Below are 23,314 nucleotides of genomic sequence, written 5' to 3'. Positions count from 1 at the left end.
ACACACACACACACACACACACACACACCACTACCACCACCAATAGCAACAACAACAAAATGACAACAATTAAATATCATTGGTCATTGATATTTCTCAACATCAACTATTGGAATTCTCCAATAAAAAAGACTAAGAGAGTGGATGTGGAAACAGGATCCATACTTTTGCTGTATCCAAGAAACAAATATTAACATCACCCCAGGCTAAATGACTGGGAAAAAAGTTATTCCAAGCCAATGTGCCTAAGAAACAAGCTGGTGTGGCCATTTTTATATCTGACAAGTAAGTGTCAAACAAAAAGTAATTAGAAGAGCTAGGGAAAGATACAAAGTACTCATCAAAGGAAAAATCTACCAAGATAACATTATAATTCTTAACATCTATGCCCAAAACACAAGAGCACTCACATGTATAAGAAAAAATTGCTACAGCTTAAATCACATATTGATACTACCACACTGATAGTGAGAGACTTTAATCCTGATATAGCTGTTTCCTGAGAGGCTCTACCAGTGCCTGACAAATACAGAGGTGGATGCTCTCAGCCAATCATTGGACTGAGCACAAGGTCCCCAATGGAGGAGCTAGAGAAAGGACCAAAGGAGCTGAAGGAGCTTGCAGCCCCATAGGAGGAACAACAACATGAACCAACCAGTACCCGCAGAGCTCCCAGGGACTAAACCACCAACCAAAGAGTAAACATGGAGGGACCCATGGCTCCAGCTGCATATGGAGTAGAGGATGGCCTTGTTAGACATCAATGAGAGGAGAGGCCCTCTGTCCTGAGAAGGCTCGATGCCCCAGTACAGGGGAATGCCAGGACAGGGAAGCAGAAGTGGCTGGGTTGGTGAGCAGGGGAAGAGGGGATGTGGATAGGGGATTTTCAGAGGGGAAACCAGGAAAGGGGATAACATTTGAAATGTAAATAAAGAAAATATCTAATAAAAAAAAAAAGAAAGAAAATGGTTTAGACCAAGAAAACAGGTGTCAAGCCATGCTGGTAAGGATATGGAATAAGGGGAACCGTCATCCATTGCTGGTGGGAGTACAAACTTGTACAGCCACTATAGAAAGCAGTCTGATAGTTCCTTAGGAAGGTAGGAATTGATCTACCTCAAGATCTGGCTATTCCACTCTTGGGCATATACACAAAGAATTCTTCATCCTACCAGAGACACTTGCTCAATCATGATTATTGCTGCTCTATTCATAATAGCCAGAAATTGGAAACAATCTAGATGTCCTTCAACAGAAGAATGGATAAAGAAAATGTACATTTACACAATGAAGTATTACTCAGCCATTAAAATAATGACATCATGAAGTTTTCAGGCAAATGGATGGAACTACCAGGAAGACAGACATGCATTTTCTTATGTGTGTGTATTAGTTGTAAAGTCAATGATAACCAATCTACAATCCATAGAAGTACAGAGGGTAGGTATAGAGTAAGTGACTAAATGGAACAAATAGATCTTGTGCCTTCTCTTGGGGCCTTTCTCTTCTGTTGGTTTGTTTTGTCCACATTCCATGTGATTGTTTTTGTTTTATTTTACCTTATTTTATTCTGTTATATTTTTTAAAAATGAATGAATGAATGAATGAATGAATGAATGAATGAAATCCTAGACACTAGAGTAAAGGTTAACAAATGTCATTTATGCCTACTAGGAGAAGGAAAAGAGTTTTCTCCAATCGAGTGACAATGAGTATATCAACTACTCTATGGTAGGTCTTTTGTTTAGGAGTATCTGACCAACATATAACAGGCTCCATGGTGTGTGTGTGTGTGTGTGTGTGTGTGTGTGTGTGTGTGCTTTTACTTGGTTACAGTTTGATGAGGTTTGGGAGGGTATTTTGTTTTCTTGGTTTGGGTGTTTGATGTTATAACAGGTTTTTGTTTGAGTTTGAGAAATAACTTGAAGTTGAGTGGGTAGGGAGGGGGAGAGGTAATGAAAGGACTTGGAGGAGGGGAAGAATGTGATTAAAACATACTTAAATTTAAGAATTGCTTTAAGAACAATACAACTCCAACTGTTAATGCTGGCTTTCCTTGTGCTGGACTCTTCCTAATTCAGTTTCCTTCATGTTCCAGGCCCTCTCCTGTCATTTCCCCCTTCATCTTAGTTCATGTTCAAAACCTATGAAAACACAGAAACCCTTACAGTAAATGGATAATTACTATTCTTTCAGACAAAGAGAAGGGACTTTTTATCCAACCTTACAATGACTTTATATATATTCTTTTATCTTATGACATCAGCAGATTAATAAAAGAGCTATTAAACTTGTACTTAGTGGAGCAAATATGTTTCCAGTGTAGACTTCTGAGTCTAAGCTTCACCTTGCTGCAGAAGATACTATTGTTGCAAACATGACAAAAGGAAAGAAACATGCTTTATGTATTGGAGTCCTGAAGATATCTGCAGAACATTTTGAGAAAGTCAACAAAGGAATTAGAATTGAAAATATCAATGGCAGTGGTGGTGCATGCCTTTAATCCCAGCACTTGGGAGGCCGAGGCAGATGGATTTCTGAGTTCAAAGCCAGCCTGGTCTACAGAGTGAGTTCCAGGACAGCCAGGGCTACACAGAGAAACCCTGTCTCAAAAAACAATATATAAAAATATATATATATTGGTTTAATGGATATATATATATATCCATTATTTAAATAATGTGCTGCTATGGCATATTAATATATATAAATGATCCTCAAAGGAATGTTCTTGGGCTAAATATGGATATTGTGCTATATCTGTGTTTGTGTCTGTGTGTGTGGTAGCATGAAGACAATGCCTCTGCAGCTATGCTGAATAAATTCCTCAGATGCTAAAACAAATAATCATTGCTTTAAATAATAAAAATAAAATAATAAATAAATACAATTTAGGCTTCCCCCCAAACAAAGAAAGAAGAGAAAAGAAGAGAAAAGACTGAGGCACACCTTTGAGTGCCTTTGTGTAGCCATTAGTAGAATCAACTTAGGGAGTAAGAACTTCTGTGAATGGGAACACAACAACTCCATGGGCCAGGGTTCTAAGCTAAATAGAAAGGGAAAAGGAGAAAGTCAAGGAAGTGTTGGTCTTCCTTGTTCTCTCTCCCTGGTTGAAACAACTGCTCATGCTTTCTCCACCTCAATGGACAGCATTCCTCAGAACTATGAGCCAAAATAAACCCATCCTCCCTTTGGCACCTCTTCTCAGGTCTAAAATCACATCAACAGCAGAAGTGACTAATATAGACATCTTTTAGAATAAATATCTCATACCCATTTCTCAGGGGAAAAAATAAAGTTAAACATATCTTCACTTTGAATTTTGTAAATCAGGTATAACTTTTTAGTTGATAAGATGACAATGAAAGAACTTCATATTTCTGGTAGATGAATGAAACTTGAAAGAACTAATGGAAACTCAAATATGAGAATATATGACTATTTAGTCAAGGAAAAGAAAGCCCATGGGCCTGCCCATGTGTTTCTAATGGGAATAATTTTTGTCTTTAACTCTTTCTCATTCATCAAGTTTAATGAGCACTATAAAGTCAGAAATTAGAATCATAAGAGGTATGGTGATACATCACATCTGGCTGTGAGAATGTGGCTCTGGTGTGCATTTTACTGTGTGTGTTTCAATCCTATGTAGAAGCTCTGGGCCCCAGGACAGAGTGACATTTTGGGGAGTAGCCCTGGTCACTGAAGCCATACCCAGGACATACCAGGAGGAGGGACAGCTAACATTTTTGTCTGGCAGGACTCACCATCCATCAAGCATGCTGTTAGATGTGGCTATGTACCCACTATGACTTCTCTTTCCTTCTCTCTTCTCTTTTCTTCCTTCCTCTTCTCTTCTCTTCTCTTCTCTTCTCTTCTCTTCTCTTCTCTTCTCTTCTCTTCTCTTCTCTCCTCTCCTCTCCTCTCCTCTCCTCTCCTCTCCTCCCCTATACCCTTACCCCTTTCCCTCCCTCCCCATACTTGGTCTTCTCTGTGGCATTGACTTTTGAGGAATCTATTTCACATTGTGAATTGTTATTCCATGTGACTGTGTTGGATGGTTTTTATTGTAAAGCATAGAACCTGAGTTTGTATTGTGAGTGGGGACACACACACACACACACACACACACACACACACGCATAAGACTCACCAGCATTACACGAACAGAGTCTGCCATGATTTCCACATAGGGCTTCAGAGTATCATAGTGGAAAGCTGGGGTCAACATTCGTCGGTGCTGGAACCATGTTTGTCCATTCAGCAGAAGCAAACCATACCCTGTACAGAGATGGTTGTGTGAAATAAGTGTATGAACAATGGGATTAGAAGACTGGAAGCAGTTTGGAGAGGCAAACATTGGAGATCTTGGAGGAACAGGAAGAAAAATAAGGTTGGAAAAATGCTAGTAATTTTCAGTACATTTTCCCCAGTTGCCTGGTACATATGATGTGATCATGACAGCTCCAGGATACAGATTCAAAACAGTGAGGGAAGGATGTACATGTCAGGCTGAGAATGTTTGTAAATAGGAGATACAGAAACACACGGAGAAGGTTAATGTCTGGTTAGAAGAGAAACTAGGTTAAATGCAACATTACATCTTGAAGATAATGGCCTATCTCCCATTGCTCAATGAGTCAAAATAACATTCTTGACAAATTTAAGTGGAGAGTGACCACAATTGACACTTATATGGCTGTACATACCAATCCAGGGAGCTAGAAATCTATAGGAACTATGAGCTTTTGGATCTGAAAAAAAAAAAAAAGTAAGGCATTGATTAGAAACAGATGACTGCAGATAAGATCAGATACACGAGATCTTGATCACTGCTCCTTGGTGGTTTGCCTCAAACTATCTCCCACCATCTTTCATCCCCTCTATCCACCTTGATAGTTTGGCTTAGGGATACAACCTCCCTGCACCAGAAGCTAGTCATCCCCAGGATTAGAATGGTAAATTAGCAACCAATATAGATTATTATGTTCTCCACTCCAAAGAATAAAAGCCTTGTAGTTGGTTTTACTGCAGTGGCTTGGTTATCCATGATTCAGAACAGAAACGATTAGAAGATTCAAATCCAAATCACTATACATATGAAATTTACTCTTATTTATAACTGACCGCCCCTATTTAGTTCAAAATGGGTAAATGAAATGAGCACATACTACTCTTTTAATGTTATAGTTCTGAGTACAAACAAGTATTAAGTAAATATTGCTGAGCATATGCTAGGAAAAAAGGATAGGTACTGTTTTGGCACTAGTAACTGAACCACCACTTCTTCCTGTAACTTCATGGACCCTGGCATAAACCCAGAATAGAAGATCCACAATGGTGGGTAATGGAATTTCACTCTCACCTGATCTTCCCAGAATCAGCTTCATGTAGTCAGGGTCATACACTTGGATGCGCACTTTGCTCCCCCAGAGCCAATGTGGACAAGCACTTGGGAAATTCTTTATCCGAGTTAGAATATCTTGAAGCTCCTGGTCCTTTGGGATCTGATATCAGTAGAAAAATGAATCACTGACAATACTTCATGCCACATGTGGTGGCTTATGTTTGTAATCCTAACACAACACTTGGGAGGCTGAAGCTCAAAGATCTCTGCTGGTACAAGGCCAACATAGGCTATATAGTGAGTTCAAGGCCAGTCTGGGCTACCTTGCAAGATATTGTCATGTAACAAAATAAAACAAACAAACAAAGAAAAACTCAAAATCCAAACAAACAAAACCTCCAGAGTAAAATTTGAAAAATCTTTTGTTTTAGTTATTGGTTCTAAATAAAGAGCAGAACAACCACAGGGATATGGTGAAGATGGTTTAACAGAACCTAGGACTAAAGCAGAGCTTGATGGCCTATCTATGGTGTCATCCAGACCTTTGCTCTCTTCTAGGAACTGATATGAACCAGATGCTGTGGTCCTGTCAGGTGAAGCTGTATTACCCAGAATCTGGCCCCAGAACCTCAGCCCTGGCTCAAATTCCACACACTCTTATCTCCTCTTAAATATGGTCAATATGCAACCCTTGTCATATGCTTCTCCCTGCAGCCTTTGCCCTAGTTCTGTCTCCATCCCCTCAGAGGTGACAGTTTAAGCCCTACCCAGCCCCTAGGCTGCCTTTTTTCTCTCATTTCTGGAGACTGTACAATTGTGTTAGGATCTTGGTTGGGCACTGAGGTATACAGTGCTCTTAGCAACATGGAGCATACACTACAGGGTATGCAGGAGGAGGAACCATAAATAAGCGGACTTTGAATAACAGTACATCTCTAGCAATGGACCCTCACATCTGAAAAACCACTTTTTTGACCCTCAGGATTTCAACCTATAAATAATTTACCGAGGCAGCTTTTTTCAGTCTTAAGTAAACATATAGATCAGTCTCTTTACTCAATAGTAAAGTGAGTCGCTTTAGAACACCAGGCAGCTCCTGTAATTCCTGCCTGTTGTTACCATACACAGGACAGAGTCTACCAAACTTGTATCCATGTTCTCAGACAAGCTCTCTGCCAGGGGGAAAAGATAACAGAGAAATAGGGACAGGGAACTACTGAGAAGCTCAGCTTAATTAGAAGAGACGAGCTGCAGGTGATGCTCAGCCTGGAAAGAAAAAGGTTAGGGTAGGACCAACCACAAGCTCCCAAGTCTGGGGCACTTAGAACAGAGGACAGATCTGCATAAATGAGTAGCAGAGTTGCCAATAGCAAGACCAGGCTCTTTTGATCTGTGAGCCCCTGTTGCTGGAGTGAGTCCAGCCTGAAATGCATCCCATCCTGAGCCAGCTATCCCATAAGAACCTGTGCTTGTTTTATAACAAGCTCTATTTTGTAAATTTGATGCTTATTCTCTGAGATCTTCATCCTCCCTGCTTTCCCACCCACCCATCTCTTTTCTTCCTACCTTGTGCCCAAAGAACCAGTGAGAAGGTGGGCATGGGAACTGCTGAGTAGCTCTGAGTAGCCATTGCCTGTGCAGGTAGAACTGGGCTGTCTTGAAGAGCAGCAGGAGCAGGCTTAGCACAGAGGCTACTTGGAGGAACTCATAGATGCTTCCTGGGAATCTGGTGGAGCTCAGAGCAGAGCCACTCATGATACAACAGCTTCTAAATCACCAACTGTCCTTCACTTTCACTGAACACCCTCCTGTCTGCAAACCCCAGGAAGATTGCCCCACCTACTTGTGGGAGGGAGATGGGTGTGAGCAGAGCTTGATTTCAAGACTAGGGCTAATGAACCCGAACAACTTCCTTTGGGAAGCAATGAAATGAAAGACATATCAGGTGACAGTGTTAAGTGTCACTTTATCCACACAGCTCACAAATATTTGCGAAAGAGCTACAAAAAGAGTGGGTAGAAGATGGCTTCAAGGAGTTCATGGTTTAGCTTATTAAAAGTTCGTTAGAAGTGGATTTTATACTATTTCTAAGATTTTAGGGATGGAAAATAACAACAAATAGGTAAATTGAGGGTCTAGGTTGGAAAGACTCATTGAAAGCACGTGGTAGGATTTCCTACAGGATGACCAAGCTGTCTATACCAGGACCCTTTGACGTACTCCCCTGGTCTTGTTGCATTCACCATCCAGTCATGACTTACAGTGATTGTGCTGATGAAAGGTGCATTGAACTTGCATTCAGGAAGCTTAAAACCAAGGTCAGCTTCACTACATATTCAACTTTACTTCCCTGAGCTCAGTGTCTTCTTTTGTAACACAGTCTTAATCCCTTTCTAGATACCTAATAAGATACGCTGTACATTTTTTCTCCACTGCTAAACAAATTCCACAAATATTTATTGAACTGACAGTCTTATGATCAATGGTGGAAAAAAGTATTGGTACAATAAAATTTACTAAGGTTGTGTTGGAGAAATGAAATATTGTGTTAGTTATTTTCTGCTGCTATGATAAAATGTAGTGACCAAGACAACTTAGAGAAAGAAAATTTATTTGCACTTATGGTTCCAGAAAGATTCATGCCTATCATAGCAGGGAAGCGTGGTAGATGGAGCAAGAAACTGAGAATTCATTATCTTCAACTAGAGAGAGAGAGAGAGAGAGAGAGAGAGAGAGACAGAGAGACAGAGAGACAGAGAGACAGAGAGACAGAGAGACAGAGAGACAGAGACAGAGAGACAGACAGAGACAGAGACAGAGACAGAGAAAGTGGGGTCAAGTTCTGAATTCTCAAATCCCATTATGAGTGATGCATTTTCCCCAAACCACACCACCAAGCACAAACCACTTTTTCAAAAAATCTGAGCCTATGGAGGACATTTATCATTTAAACCACCACAAATGTCTACCATAGAAGGGAAAAACTAAAACATATGGTGGACTGTTAACATAATTTTCTAAGTCAACCAGGAAAACTCAAAAGCAAAAGACACTTCAGGAAGACTTCTACCAAAGCCATCTCTCCCGAGGCTGCCGCTTGCTGCTCTGTCACCTTCCCAAATACTGTCTCCTAACACACACTCTTCATTGCCTTATGCCTGACAGTTGTCTTCTCTTTTTCTGAATTCTAAACTTGGTCACAACACATGCAGCTGTGCAGATTTGAATTCACTCAATGCACCCAATTCTGAGAGAATTTTTCATCTTGAGTTTTTCAAACTCATTCTCATAATGGTGTACATGAGCAGAGCATATTTTGTTTAAAGTAACCATCAGAACTTGTTTTCTCTCCTAACTATCCTACAAAACAACCTAAAAAATTAAACATCTCAATCTGAAGTAGAAAACAGGATGATTCAGATAATAAGATTTTCAGCCAGGCACTCTGGGTCAAAAAAAAAAAAAAAGGAATTAATGTTAACCATCAATGTGGAAAAAGCAAGGACTAGGCTGAGCAATTGGTCCATATAGCAGCTCTGATTATAACAGGATCATATGGCAGTTATACTTTTTCAGTGTTTCAAATGGCAAGAAGACATGGCACATTATATACTCTAGACATTGGCACAAAAGTTGTTCTCTTACTATCCAGAAAAGCTTCTATGAGAAGATATATGGCAAGACTTGTGGCTGTATACGTGCAGTCAGTGAACCCAATGTTCATGGAGAATTCTGGAGGACTTTAGGAAACCTTACAACAAAATAATTTAAAAACAGAGTGTAGGGGATGGAGAGATGGCTCAGTGGTTAAGGGCACTGGCTACTCTTCCAGAGGACCTGAGTTTGATTCCTAGTACCCACACGCAGCTCATTTCCATCTGTAACTTCAGTTCTAAGTGATTCGACACTCTTTTCTGGAACAGACACACATGCAGTCAAAATATTCATACACATAAAATAAAAAAGTTAAAGTGGAGTGTAGAATTGTGTATAGACTATGAACTTACATATTATTAAAATTGTAACTATCATCATATGTCCTTCTGTATTCTGTAGACTGGTATGCAGGTCTGTGGCTTCTATGATGACTAATAAATACTGACTAATTTGGAGAATGACGGAAATGAAATGTATAAAGTTTAAGGCTGAACGTGTCTGAGTTCAGTTTAAGGTACTACAGTTTAAAAGGAAATAAATGTGTTTCCTGATTTATTTTATTTGCCAAAGGCAAAGGTAGGGTTAGCCTGTTCCCAGGGCAGCAATTGAGAGTTTTTTCCTTTAGGTAGATCACATCAGTGTGTTATTGATTTTTGAGTTTGGAAAAGTTGAATTAGATCCCAGTGTAATTTTATATTACTCATATACATTCATGTCTCTCCAAAAGTCAAATATCGCAGATAAACCTTTTATTTTAAAATTTTTAGTTACATCTTGATTTTTGTTATTCCAAAATGAACAAGTCCCTGGTAGAAACTACATAGACAGAGAACTTAATGTAATTATGTACCTGTAAAATTATTAATAGCATTAACAGAAATGCCTAGGAGAAATTTAATTTGACAGCTTAATGTAAAAAAAATGCAGATATTTACACCCAACCAATGATAGAAGCTGGGAACCCCTGTAGTTGAATTGGGGAAAAGCTAGAAGAAGCTGAGGAGGAGGGTGGCCCCATGGGAAGACCAGCAGTCTCAACTGACCTGGACTCCCAAGATTTCTCAAGACACTGAATCACCAACCAGGCAAAATAAATAAATAAAAAAAGCTTAGGTGCCTTTTCAAAGAAAAAAATCTATGCACATTAATATTTCTGCATTTTGAAATCACTAAACATACTGACTTTTCTCCTAAACCACAAAGTAAGATATATTGTACAAGTATAGGCAGATAACATGAATAAAATTGACATTTTTAATAAATTTATTTATTTTTATTCTTTAATCCTTTTTTACAGTCCAGACTTCATCCCCTTCCCGGTCTGCTCCTGACTGCTCCCCATCCCATACCTCCTCCTCCACACACACACCGTCTACAAGAGGATGTCCCCACCCCATCCCCATCCCACCAGGCCTCTCCACTCAAGTCCTGGAGGCCTCAAATCTCTTGAGAGTTAGGTGTACCTTCTCTGACTGAACCCAGACCCAGCAATCCTCCACTGTATCTATTTCAGGGGCCTCATATCAGCTGGTGTATATTGCCTGGTTGGTGATTCAGCGTCTGAGAGATCTCAGGAGTCCAGGTCAGTTGAGGCTGCTGGTCTTCCCATGGGGCCACCCTCCTTTCAGCTTCTTCTAGCTTTTCCCCAATTCAACCACAGGGGTCCCCGGCTTCTGTAATTAGTTGTAAATATCTATATCTGACTCTTTCAGCTGCTTGTTGGACCTCTCAGAAGGCAGCCATGCTAGGCTCCTGTCTGTAAGCACATCACAGCACCAGTAACCTCATCAGGGCCCTGGGCCTCCACTTGAGCTGGATTCCAATTTGGGCCTGTCACTGGGCCTCCTTTCTCTCAGGCTCTTCTCCATTTTTGTCCCTGCAGTTCCTTCAGACAGGATCAATTCTGGGTCAGAGCTTTTGACTGTGGGATGGCAACCCCATCCCTCTGCTTGATGTCCTCTCCCTCCCCTGGAGGTGGACTCTACAAGTCCCCCCTCCCCACTGTAGAGCACTTCATCCAAGGTCCCTTCATTTGAGTCCTGAGAGTCTCTCATCTCCCAGGTCTCTGGTACATTCTAGAGGGTCCCACTCCCATCTACCTCCCAAAGGTTGCCTATTTCCATTCTGCTAAAATGAACATATTTAAAGAAAATAATTAGTTACATAATAAAATGAAAGAGCACTATTTGGTGTGTGTGTGGGGGGGGTATTGTTGTTTGTTTGTATGTTTGAGACTGGGTCTCACTGTGTAGCCCTGAGTGTCCTAGAACTCACTCTGTAGACCAGGTTGGCCTCGAACTCACAGAGATCCTTCTGACTCTGCCTCTTCAGGGCTTGGATCAAAGGTGGGCACCACTTTACCCAGCCAGTATTGTTCTCTCTGAGATCAAAGGGGGCACTGCTACACCCAGCCAGTATGTTCTCTCTTATTTGGTGCTAATGGCTCTGATCTTTAGCTTTGGGTATAAAACCTAAAATAAGTTTCCAGGCCACAACTGCACCCAGGGGCAGATCCTGTGCTCCAGCCACCATCATCCCCTGCCAGTCACAATCAGACTCATAGGCTCACAGGAGGGGCAGGCTCCAGTCAGAGATAGCAAGGCCAGTTAAGACCAGAGATAACCAGATGGCAAAAGGAAAGCACAAGAACATGAACAAGAGAAACCAATGCCACTTGGCACCATCAGAACCCAGTTCTCTCACCACAGCAAGCTAACTGTTGCCTTCTGTGCTGTGCTGAGACAAGAACACCTGTCCCCTATGTCTGAATTATAATACCAATTCATCTCCTGAACTCACGGGTGTCCTCTATTAAATCGGGAAAACTGACTGGGAAGTAATGAATCTTGAACTTGGACTGATTTCAAATTAATCTTCTTCTATGTAGGGAAAGATCCGATGACTATGACTGCCAATATCAATCCTTTGATGTCTGCTGGTCTTTTCTCCTTTGCTGATTATGGAGTATATCTTTCTCAGCTGTGAGTCTCAGAACCAGAGAAATAACTTTTGAACAGTTTTTGATATATAGTACTAGCAGGAGGGCAATGTTCTTTGGAGCCATTGTGTACTTAGAAATTAATATAATCAAAATATATTGTATGAAAAATAAAAAAATCAATGTCAAGCATGCCACTATTTTTCCCACAACCAGGCATGCTGGGTCCAGAAATCAAGGGGTAGAAATAAGAATGACACATGTTCACTCCTACCCTTAGTGGCTGAACAAAAGATAAAATTTCTCCCTGTCCAATAATCATGTTGTCAAATGGCCTAAAGGATCAAATGGGAGAAAAAATTCCACTCAAACCCAACCACTATTTTATTGACCTTGAAGTTAAGACCAGTACCTGGCATTGGGGATGCTTGTGCTCTCGAGCCAAAGAGAACTACTACACTGTTTGATAATTGATCCTGATTTTCAGGATGACCTTGGTAGAGTCCTTGCCAAGGAAGGAAGGGAAAGAAGGTCTGGAACACAGAATCATCGTTGAGCGTCTTCTATTCCTTAACACACCTTTTCTCTAAAGAAAGTTGAAAAAGACAGCGGCCCAACTCAAGCAGGACTTTGAGCATCCCAGAACTTCAGAGGATGAAGGTTGGAGTTACTCCGCTATGCGTAGACAAGACAGCCTACCAAGGAACCTTCTAAAACCAAAGCATGGATCAGATAGTGAAAGTCAGTGGTTCTAAATATTACTGTAAGCTTGTGGCCAGTAGAAAGAAACGGAGGTATGTAATGGCCGGTCATTTCACGTTCTTGAAAATATGGTCATGTATGCTAACATTTGTTCTTCCATCCAACATCATTTGCATATAAATTAAGATATGTTAACTTCTCTCATATCACAATATGAAAGATACAGAACACTATGGAGAAGAGGGACTGTGCCATGAATTTTACACTATTTTGGGATAAAGTTAGTGTATTTTTAGTGTTATATACCACAGTTGGAAGAAGTGTGTCGTATTTCTGATGGTCAAAAATAACCTCGGGGTAGTTGGGTATCCACAAAATCTGTTTGCAGATTAAGTAGTTTCAAAGGGATGAATCATATCAAGTTAATAGGTGTGAAATGTCATGTTTGGCTCTTAAGTTCACCATGACTGTGATAAATTACCCAGCCATTCAATTAAAAACTAGTGTAGTTCTGCTGTGAATAATGACTATAATTAGTTGACTTCAGTTACAAGAGATGATTCTTGGTGGCCTAATCTACTTTGCCTTGAGCACAAAGCTCTAGAAGCTAAGAGATGGGAGAAAGTAATTTACCCTGAGAACTCCTGAAGAAAAATTTACTTTTTATTCAGGGAAAGATAATGTAGACATCTGACCTGCAAATATGGAAGACTAAGTATCTGTTGTTTACTCCATGAAAACTGAGTTAGTTCATGATAGCAAACAGCCATATAACAACAGAGAGGGAAAGACAAGGGAGCAGGGCAGGCAGGTGGTGGGGAGAGAGGTGGTCAGAGTGAGGAGGACATTGACACACAAGCATGTAGGAGATAGCAGGAAAGACAAGCAAGTGGGGAGTCTAGAAGGAAGAGATATGGGAGAATACACAGAAGGCTGGTAGCAAGAAGGACCAGTGAGCATACCAAATCAAGGATGAGGACAGACTGGCAAGGCGTGGGAGCAAATGATGGGAAGACAGAATGGCAAGCAGCAGGTACTTGGAGCCTGTATGGTACTTGCCCTCTTTAGTATTGGAGCTTTCTGAGACACAAATAGATCCATTCTTGAACTTCAACAGAAATCATGATATAGAGACAGAGGCTCTGGTGGGAGCTAGAAGCAGCTCAAAGCAGAGCAAGGTCAAAGTTATTACCACCTTCATCTCATTCATGATAAATTGATTTTCCATTGCATTTCCTGGACTAAAAAGAGGAAACAGAGGGAGAAATGGTCTCAAGCAATGTGTAGATTTCAGCAGAGACTGGACCTGGAACCCAGCTCAGAGCTGAAGATTTGAGGCTCTGAGATGGACTCACCCAGGATGCATTCCTTACATGTCACACCTATTTGACCTTTGACCTTGATTTACATAATCCCATATTTTGGCAAGGCTTCCTTTTATCTTCCTGCTGATGTTGACTCTAATACCAATCTCAAAAATATAACACCTATCATTTTATGACTTGGTGTTTAGTTAGCTTACTTCTCCCACTATGAGCTCCTGACTTCCCAGTATGGAAGAGTAGTAGGCCATGTTCCTAGGGATCACAATCCACTAGGAAAATTTTTTATTTTTATTTCATCTTTTTTTATTTTTATAATCATCAGAGGGAAGTCAGGTGTCAATGGAGAAGCTCCTGAAGAAGGCATCAGGTTAGCAATCCTCAGGATGATGCCCCATTGGTTTCCCACTCAGTCAGTCCTCAGGCTCTACCCCTCACCTCTTATCCAACAAGCACCAAGAACTTTTTAAGTCTACTAAGAAGATGTCCTGTGTGTCATCATCAGTTTGTTATTCTGGACTCTTCTGCTTTCCCTGGCCATTTTCCTCTACACTAACCTTCTACGTGCTTGATAGTGTCCAGGTGCTGCAGCAGCATCCATGGCCTCTATTGATTCTTGCACTCACCTTTTACTAACCCAGCTCTACTTGGTACCTCAGCTCATGTTGATATCACAGAGAATGCCTTCCCCCTCCCCCTTCCTGAACCTCTAAAGTATCAGGCCAATGAGTAGGTAGGCCTCATTCTACCACTTGCTGTCCCTTTATATCCTGTGCACCCAGGACACCATCAGTGTTTTCTTCAAGAACATGCTATAGTTCAGGCCCAGGACAGTGCCAGGAACTGGAACATTTCACAAACCATTCAGTAAATGAAGGAGTGAAAGAATGAAGGAAAGATATTGTCTGTCCAAGTGCAGGTTCTTGATTCTTACAATACCTTTCTGTTTTTGTCATTGAACTACTGGAAGATAGATCTCTATGTTTTACCTTTTACCACAGGACTTGGCACAGAAACAAGACCTTTAATTCTTCATATCTGAATTAAGTTACAAAACAAACTATATTGGAACATACTGAAAATACCTGTTGGTCCTGCCACAAAGCAGATTTACTTGCACCTCACTATTCTCTGGTTTCAGCAACCTTATTCAAAGTTACTGCCTAGAAGAAAGTACTCAACCCTCGGGTGGACCAAATCTAGGAACTGGTTTAGAATTGAAGAATTGCTAAAGACCTTTTCCCAATCTGTTGGTTGCTGTTTTGTCCTATTGACAGTGTCCTTTGCCTTACAGAAGATTTGTAATTTTATGAGTCCCATTTGTTGATTCTTGATCTCAGAGCATGAGCCATTGGTGTTCTGTTCAGGAAAATTTCCCCTGTGCCCATGTGTTCAAGGCTCTTCCCCCACTTTCTCCTCTATGAGTTTCAGTGTATCTGGCTTTATGTGGAGGTCCTTGGTCCACTTGGACTTGAGCTTTGTACAAGGAGATAAAAATGGGTCAATTTGCATTTTTCTATATGCTGAACTCCAGTTGAACCAGCACCATTTGTTGAAAATTCTGTCTTTTTTCCACTGGATGGTTTTAGCTCCTTTGTCAAAGATCAAGTGACCATAGGTGTATAAGTTCACTTCTGGGTCTTCAATTCTATTCCATTGATCTACTTGCCTGTCTCTGTACCAATACTATGCAGTTTTTTTTTATCACTATTGCCCTGTAATACAGCTTGAGGTCAGGAGTTAGACCCCAGAGAACCAAATAACCCTATTAAAAATGGGGTACAGAGCTAAACAAAGAATTTTCAACTGAGGAATACCAAATGGCCAAGAAGCACATAAAGAAATCTTCAACATTCTTAGTCATCAGGGAAATGCAAACCAAAACAACCCTGAGATTCCACCTCACACCAGTTTGAATGGCTAAGATCAAAAACTCAGGTGACAGCAGATGCTGGTGAGGATATGGAGAAAGAGGAACACTCCTCCATTGTTGGTGGGATTAAAAGTTGGCACAACCACTCTGGACATCAGTCTGGCAGTTTCTCAGCAAATTGGACATAGTACTACCAGAGGACCCAGCTATACCAGTCCTGGGCATACACCCAGAAGATGCTCCAACATGTAATAAGGACACATCTTCCACTATGTTCATAGCAGCCTTAGTTATAATAGCCAGAAACTGGAAACAACCCAGATGTCCTTCAACAGAGGAGTGAATATAGAGAATGTGGTACATCTACACAATGGAGTGCTACCCAGCTATTAAAAACAATGAACTCATGAAATTCTTAGGCAAATGGATGGAACTAGAAAATATCATCCTGAGTGAAGTAACACAATCTCAAAAGAACACACATGATATACCCTCACTGATAAGTGGACACTAGCCCACAAGCTCCAAATAACCAGGATACAATTCACAGACCACATGAAGCTCAATAAGAAGGAAGACTAAAGGGTGGGTGCTTTGGTCCTTCTTAGAAGGGGTAACAAAGTACTACAGGAGGAATACAGAGACAAAGTGTGGAGCAGAGACTGAAGGAAAGGCCATCCAAAGACTGCTCTACCTGGGGATCCATCCCATATACTGTCACCAAATGCAGACACTATTGTGGATTCCAAGAAGTGCTTGCTGACAGAAGCCTGATATAGCTGTCTCCTGAGATGCTCTGCCAGAGCCTGACAAATAGAGAGGTGGATGCTCGCAGCCAACCATTGGACTGAGCATGGGCTCCCCAATGGAGGAGTTAGAGAAAGCGCTGAAGGAGCTGAAGGGGTTTGCAACTCCATAGGAAGAACAATAATATCAACCAACCAGATCCTTCCCCTCTAGCTCCCAGGGACTAAACTGCCAACCAAGGAGTACACATGGAGGGATCCATGGCTCCAGCTGCATATGTAGCCAAGGATGGCCTTATCTGGCATCAATGGGAGGAGAGACCCTTGGTTATGGGAAGGCTGGATGTCCCAGTGTAGGGTGTGTGAAGGAGGTGAGGTGGGGGTGGGGGGTGGGTGGGTGGGGGAACATTGTAACAGAAACAGAGGTGAGGGGGATGGGATAGGGGGTTCGGGGTGGGAGAACTGGGAAAGGGGATAACATTTGAAATGTAAATAAAATATCCCACAATTTTTTTTAAAAAAGAAGGAATGAAGAATTGCCTTAAAACTTGGTTCATTGAAGTAGATTCAGTGTTTAAGGAATTTACATGATAAAAATTCTCACTATCCTTGTTGTTGGTAATACAGAACAAGTTTGTGGCAATTTGTATTCAAATTTGTATTCCCCAGCAGCTCTTTGAAGTTGTTTGTTTCTAAACCTTTGGGTAAATATAAAGTGTGCCTATCAGGACTTTACAAATGTTATGCTTCAAATAAAAAATAATGGGTTCCCTCAGAGGAGGTTTACTGATCCCATTTCTAATGCCTTTTTTTTGGCCTGAATTTGCACGATATGGTGAAAAGTATGAATCTTACCTCATCTGTCAATTTAGACAAATGGAAAAACTATAAATAGAATGTTAATAACAATGTTCAGTCAATAATCCTATCTTGAGAAAGTGCAGGTGTGGGGGGGGGGTGGAGATGAAGATGCGCATTGATGTCCAGTTTCCTGTCATTCTCATTGCAACATTTCAAAGCATCAGAATGAATACTTAGGGGGCTGGCGAGATGGCTCAGCGGGTAAGAGCACTGACTGCTCTTCCGAAGGGTCCTGAGTACAAATCCCAGCAACCACATGGTGGCTCACAACCATCCATAATGAGATCTGACGCCCTCTTCTGGTGTGTCTGAAGTCAGTTACAGTGTCCTTATGTATAATAATAAATAAATCTTTGGGCCAGAGCAAGCAGGGACTGAGCGAGCAGGGCCGACAAGTGAGTGAGGCAGACAGAGTGAGAGGGGTTGACCAGAGAGAGTAGAGGTCCTAAAAATTCAATTCCCAGCAACCACATGAAGGCTCACAACCACATAAAATAAATAAATAAAGTTTAAGAATGAACATTTAGGCATGGAGGGTAATCAGAAAAGAAAGCCAGTCTCAAGCCTCTCCCGCATACTCTCACTCTGGCGAGCAGAAGGGTGTCCTGGGAATTAAGTGTCTTATCTTGATCTTCTCCAGGGACAACACCCCACACATATCCTGTAGTTGAATCTTTTTCAACTTGATCACTTAATTTGTCAAAGACATTGGTAGCAGACGAGACCAGAAGACCAGAGCATTTTGACTTTTTCTTTAAAGGAGTGGAAACAGACAGTGGAAACAAAATCTGAACCTTTATGGGTGACCAGGAAGGCATGATTGGTTCTGTGGCCATCAGCAGGCATCCTGTATGTCACTCTGGAGAAAGGCATTCCATAGATTATTCAGGATCCCAACCACCTGGATATAGGTCTGGGAACTTCTGAGGTAGAAGATTTACAAAAAAACTGGGGAAGAAATGGTCTTATTTACAGACAGTGTGGATTCTTGGTGGAGATTCCTTGCATGCTAGAGACATACAACACCAAAGCAGACATCAGTTCTGGATTACAGCCCAATGACCACCACCACCCCCAGATTATGAGAAAATGGCACAAACATCTAGGCTTCCACCTGTGCTAGGAATCAGGGCTGTCTACCTTAAGCAAGGTTGGGTCTGGTCTGGAATTAGAGCTTAAGTTGGTGTTGGCATTGTTAGATTCCTGCATAGGTCCCCCACTCGAGAAGAAATAGGAGGGAGATCGCTGTAAATTGCATGAGGTTTATTATAGCCAGTATACTGGGTTTGTCCTGCATTCAGAGCAAAGGGGACGACCAGGAACAAAAGCACACACACTTTTTATACCTTTCAGTACATAGGTTTACAGCATGAGTTGGTTATCTCTCATTGGTGGAGCCCATTGTCTTTTGTTCTCATTGACCTTTATGCCCCAGGTGAGGGGGAGATACGGATTGCACGTAGGAGGGGTAGGGGAGATCCACCCTCCCAGGGACATTTCCTGGAACCGGGCATTACTCCCCACAATTAGGACATCTCCTGGGGACTGATGTTTGCTCAGTAAACTCTTCTGAAGCTCTGTCTTTAGGCTTAATGGACATTCCTTGCTCCTTGGTATTTTATGAGGTGTCCCGATTTGCTCAATTTTTACAGCATCAAAGCAAATGCTTTATAGAGATGAACACTCAAGTTTCCTCACCCACTTAATGTAAGTCACTGATCTGTTCAAGTGAACATTGTCCTGGTAGCTGAAGGCACACATTATGATGGTGGCCAGGGTTATCAAACTGGCACATTGGAAAATCTCCAAAGAGTCACTGATGTCCTACTCCCATTTGTTCTGTGGTAGAAGGACATTGAGCACTTCACTTGTCCTAGAAGTCCTGGGCTCTTAAGTCTCTGCTCACTTCTGGGTGTCCCCATATTCCTATGGGGTTCCTCACTTCATAAAACACACTTATAATAGGCTTAAAAGAGGCACTTGAAAAGTGATACTGTTTTCTCACAAACTTACATTCTCTAGTTAAACAGGTTTTCCCAGCTAGTCATTGCTTTGACTTAAGTTATTATGAAACTTATATTTTGTTAACTAAAAAAAAAAAAACACTGAAGTTTGTTTTGCAGGGAGGGAGGAGATGAGGGCCACTTTTGTTGTTTTGACAGTTGAGTTAAGCTAAACAGACAGGGAGGACATAATCTGAGGGAAGAGAATCTCATAAACTGGCAGAACATGACTTCTGAGAGCAACACCCATTTATTTTTCATTGGGCAAGCATTTGCAAAACATGTGCTGGGAAAAAAATCAAAGCAGGTGCTAGAGAGATGGTCTAATCTCTAAGAGTGCTTACTGCTCTTCCAGAAGACCCAACTTCAGTTCCCAGCACTCACATTAAGAGGCTCACAACCCCTTGTAACTACAGCTCCTGGGGAATCTGATGTTTCTGGTTTCCATAGGATCTGCACTCATGAGTATGCACATGCAAACTTATATACCTATGTAATTAAAAATAATACAAATAAATCTTAAAAATTCAGAGTCAGATGGAAGGTGATATCCAGTTTGGCTGTGAAAAATGGACCAGGTATGCATTTCACTGCATAGGTATCTTATGTCCATACAGAAACCCTAGACCAAGGACAGATTCTGATTGAGTAACATACCAGAAAGTATATCCTTGGCCACTGAAGCTGCTGTTGCCTAAGCCATCTAGACACAGATAGTCATTTTGTTTGGTGGTATCACATCTCCTGTACATATTACTGAAAATGTAAAAGTGGAACATACCATATCCACTGGGATAAGGAAAGAACATTTTCTTTCCCTTGGACAATAAACTCAGTGTGGGTTTTTGTTTTGTTTTGGTTTGGTTTGGTTAATTTTGGTTTGGTTTTTTACCCTTTTAACTTTTTATTGATTCTTTGTGCATAGCAATCCCACTCATCTCCCCATTGCCTCATATCCTTCCTCCTTCCTCTACTCTTGTAAACTCCCCCCAAAAGAAAACAAAACATCTCATCATGGTAGCTGCAGTGTGTCATGGTGTGTCCCGCAGTATACCCCCTTGTTCAAACAGCTTTACTTGCAAATATTCATTGCAGCGAGTCATTGATCTGGTTTGAGGCCTATCATTTCTGCAATTCTATCAATACTGGATGCTTACCAGGACTCCTCTCAAATATCCTGTTGTTGTCCTGTGTTGTAGAGATCCTACAACTTTAGATCTACAGGACCAGCCCCTTCACATGTTCCAGCAGTTCATAGATGGGGTGGATGTTGGGGTGGGCCAGCTCAGAGCTGTGGATCTGGGCCTGGGTGGAAGGTGAGTTGTTCATCATGTCAGTTCTCCTGTGCCTAGGTCACCAATGCCATGAGTGTCAACTCTACTGACCAGGCTCTCCCAAGTGCTGCAACTGGTAAGGGACAGGGCCAGCTCTCTCACACTCACTCCATCAAGGCCAGCTCTCCCATACCCACACTGCTAGAGCCAGCTCTCCCATGCTGCCCAGATGAGGGGCAGGGACAACTCAACACAGTGCTTGGACATTAACATTACTCAGGCAGCAGCCTAGACCAAGGACATTCTCATAGCCTTCTGTGGTAACATGGGTCTTAGACCTTAACACAAACCCTGGCTGTGATATGACTACAGACCTAGACACAGCTTCTGGTGTCATGGGCCCAATGTCCCCATGGCCTCAGATGACAGCTCAGGACACTCAAATCAGTATGTTCCCAATGGCAGCATGGCCCTCAGACATCCACATGGTCTCAGGTAGCAGCCCAGACCATGGACTTCTACATGGTCTTTGGCGCTAACTTGGGCCAAGGACATTGACACAGACCTCAATTATGTCAGGACTACAGTCCCAGACATGGCCTTCAGTGGCAGGTTGGGCTAAGACATCACTGTGAACTCAGGTCCATGGGGTTGGCACTTTGGTCTTCAGTGTGGTTTGATCCTGCTATATAAATTGTCTCCGTTCCTCTGACTTTAAAAAAAAAAACATTTATTTATTTATTTATTTATTTATTTATTTATTTATTTATTTTTGTGTGTGAATGAGTGTGTGTGTGTGTGTGTGTGTGTGTGTGTGTGTGTGTGTGAGAGAGAGAGAGAGAGAGAGAGAGAGAGAGAGAGAGAGAGAGAGAGAGAGGAAGAGAGAGCGAGAGAAACTTACTATAGCATATGAGGAAAGTAAGAAGAGAACTTGCAGACCACCAGGGGCAGTGGCTTGGATTCAAATCATCACCAGTGGAGGCGGTATGCGCCTTACTTCCTGAGCTTGTAAGGACTATCAGAGCCATCTAGGAAAGGCTAAAGGCAAATAAGTAAGTTTTCTGGAGATGGCCCGCCACTTTACATGTCTTTGATGGATAAAGTCTGAATTGCAAGGCCTTCAGAGATTTTGTCTCAGGATTGCTTCTTACTACTGATCTGCCTTTCCTGTCACTATCACATAGTCTAATGATTCCTAGGCATCAGCCCACCCTATTTCCTGCAGATCCACATATAGATGAACTTTCATGAACTAATGCTATTTAGATGAATTAATTATTTTATAGAAATCTTGATTTGATTAAAATTTTAGGAAGAAATGCTAGTGTATATTATATATATATATATATGTATACATATATATATACATGGTGTAATATATATATACAAGGAATATATAATATATATATGTATATGGTGTAATATATATATATACAAGTAATATATATATATAGTATATATGTATATATATATTACTTGTTCACTTTAAATCCTTCTCACTTCCCCTTCCCAGTCACTCCCACAATCCTTACCCTATCCCCTTCTCCTGAGTGGGTGGGGGTCCCTGGGTATCCCCCACCCTGGCAAACTAAGTGCATCCTCTCTCACTGAGGTCAGACAAGGCAGCCCAGCTATAAGAACATATTCCATATATAGGCAATAGCTTTTGGTATAGCCCCTGCTCCAGCTGTTCCAGACCCAAATGAAGACCAAGCTACATATCTGCTACGTATGTGCAGAGACGTAGGTCCAGCCCACGAATGTTCTTTGGTTGGTGGTTCAGTCTCTGAGAGGCCCAGAGGTCCAGGTTAGTTGACCCTATTGCTCTTCCTGTGGAGTTCCTATTCCCTTAGAAGCCACAACCGTTCCTCCTCTTAGGAAGAAAGTTTTTTTCTTTCTTTCTTAAGAATTTTTATTTATTTATTAGATATTTTCTTTTTTTGTTTTGTTTTGTTTTTGTTTTTGTTTTAACTTTTATTGCATTATGATGACAAAAGTTACATGATTTCAGTTTATCTGAATTTGTTAACATTTAAAAACATATTTTAAGTAAATAGAATTAAATCACATTCTTGTTTCCCTTTTGTACCTCAACTCCTCCCAGAGACCCCCCTTCAATACCTGTAATATCTTTTTTGTCACATTCCTTAAAATTTATAAAATATTGTAACAATAAAAATAAGTACAAAAATAGTTTTTTTATATAAAGCAACAATCAATTTAACATTGTTATATAGATGCTTGTCTATAGCAATACTGGAAATACATTTCTCTCAATGTAAATTTTAAATAACCCCAAGCATATTAACTGTATATTTCAAAATAATACATCACTACTAGTATTTTTTTAAATGAACATAAATATATAAAGTCTTTTTGTTTGTTTGTTTTATATTTAGTAGAGTTTAAAAATCTTGGCTCTTACTGTGGTACAAGCCCAAAATAAGAACAATTTTTAGACATTGGATTTCATTGTAATAAGACTGTACTTCAATGACCAAAGGATTTTACCTCCATTGTAGCTAAGCTGAGAGTTGACAGTTCTGCTGCACCAAGAAATGAACTGTAGGCACAATTTCTGGATACAGACTTCC

At 41.0% G+C, this 23,314-nt stretch overlaps 1 protein-coding gene and 1 pseudogene across 1 annotated transcript in view; one reads left to right on the top strand and one right to left on the bottom strand.

Annotated features, from left to right (window-relative positions):
- The window catches only part of LOC116095749 (cytochrome P450 4A14-like), a 48,670-nt gene that overhangs the window by 23,612 nt on the left and 1,744 nt on the right, over positions 1-23,314 (bottom strand). The window contains exons 2-4 of the mRNA XM_031377012.1: positions 5,363-5,504; positions 4,707-4,751; positions 4,151-4,278 (exon numbers count right to left, since the gene is read on the bottom strand). Of these exons, the coding sequence (XP_031232872.1) occupies positions 4,151-4,278; positions 4,707-4,751; positions 5,363-5,504 (315 nt within the window). The remainder of the gene's footprint in view (positions 1-4,150; positions 4,279-4,706; positions 4,752-5,362; positions 5,505-23,314) is intronic.
- LOC116096437 lies at positions 2,134-2,714 on the top strand (annotated as a pseudogene).

Source organism: Mastomys coucha, unplaced genomic scaffold (assembly GCF_008632895.1).
Source record: "Mastomys coucha isolate ucsf_1 unplaced genomic scaffold, UCSF_Mcou_1 pScaffold18, whole genome shotgun sequence".
In the NCBI taxonomy this organism is placed as follows: Eukaryota; Metazoa; Chordata; class Mammalia; order Rodentia; family Muridae; genus Mastomys; species Mastomys coucha.
This window is presented reverse-complemented; position numbering and strand designations above follow the sequence as displayed.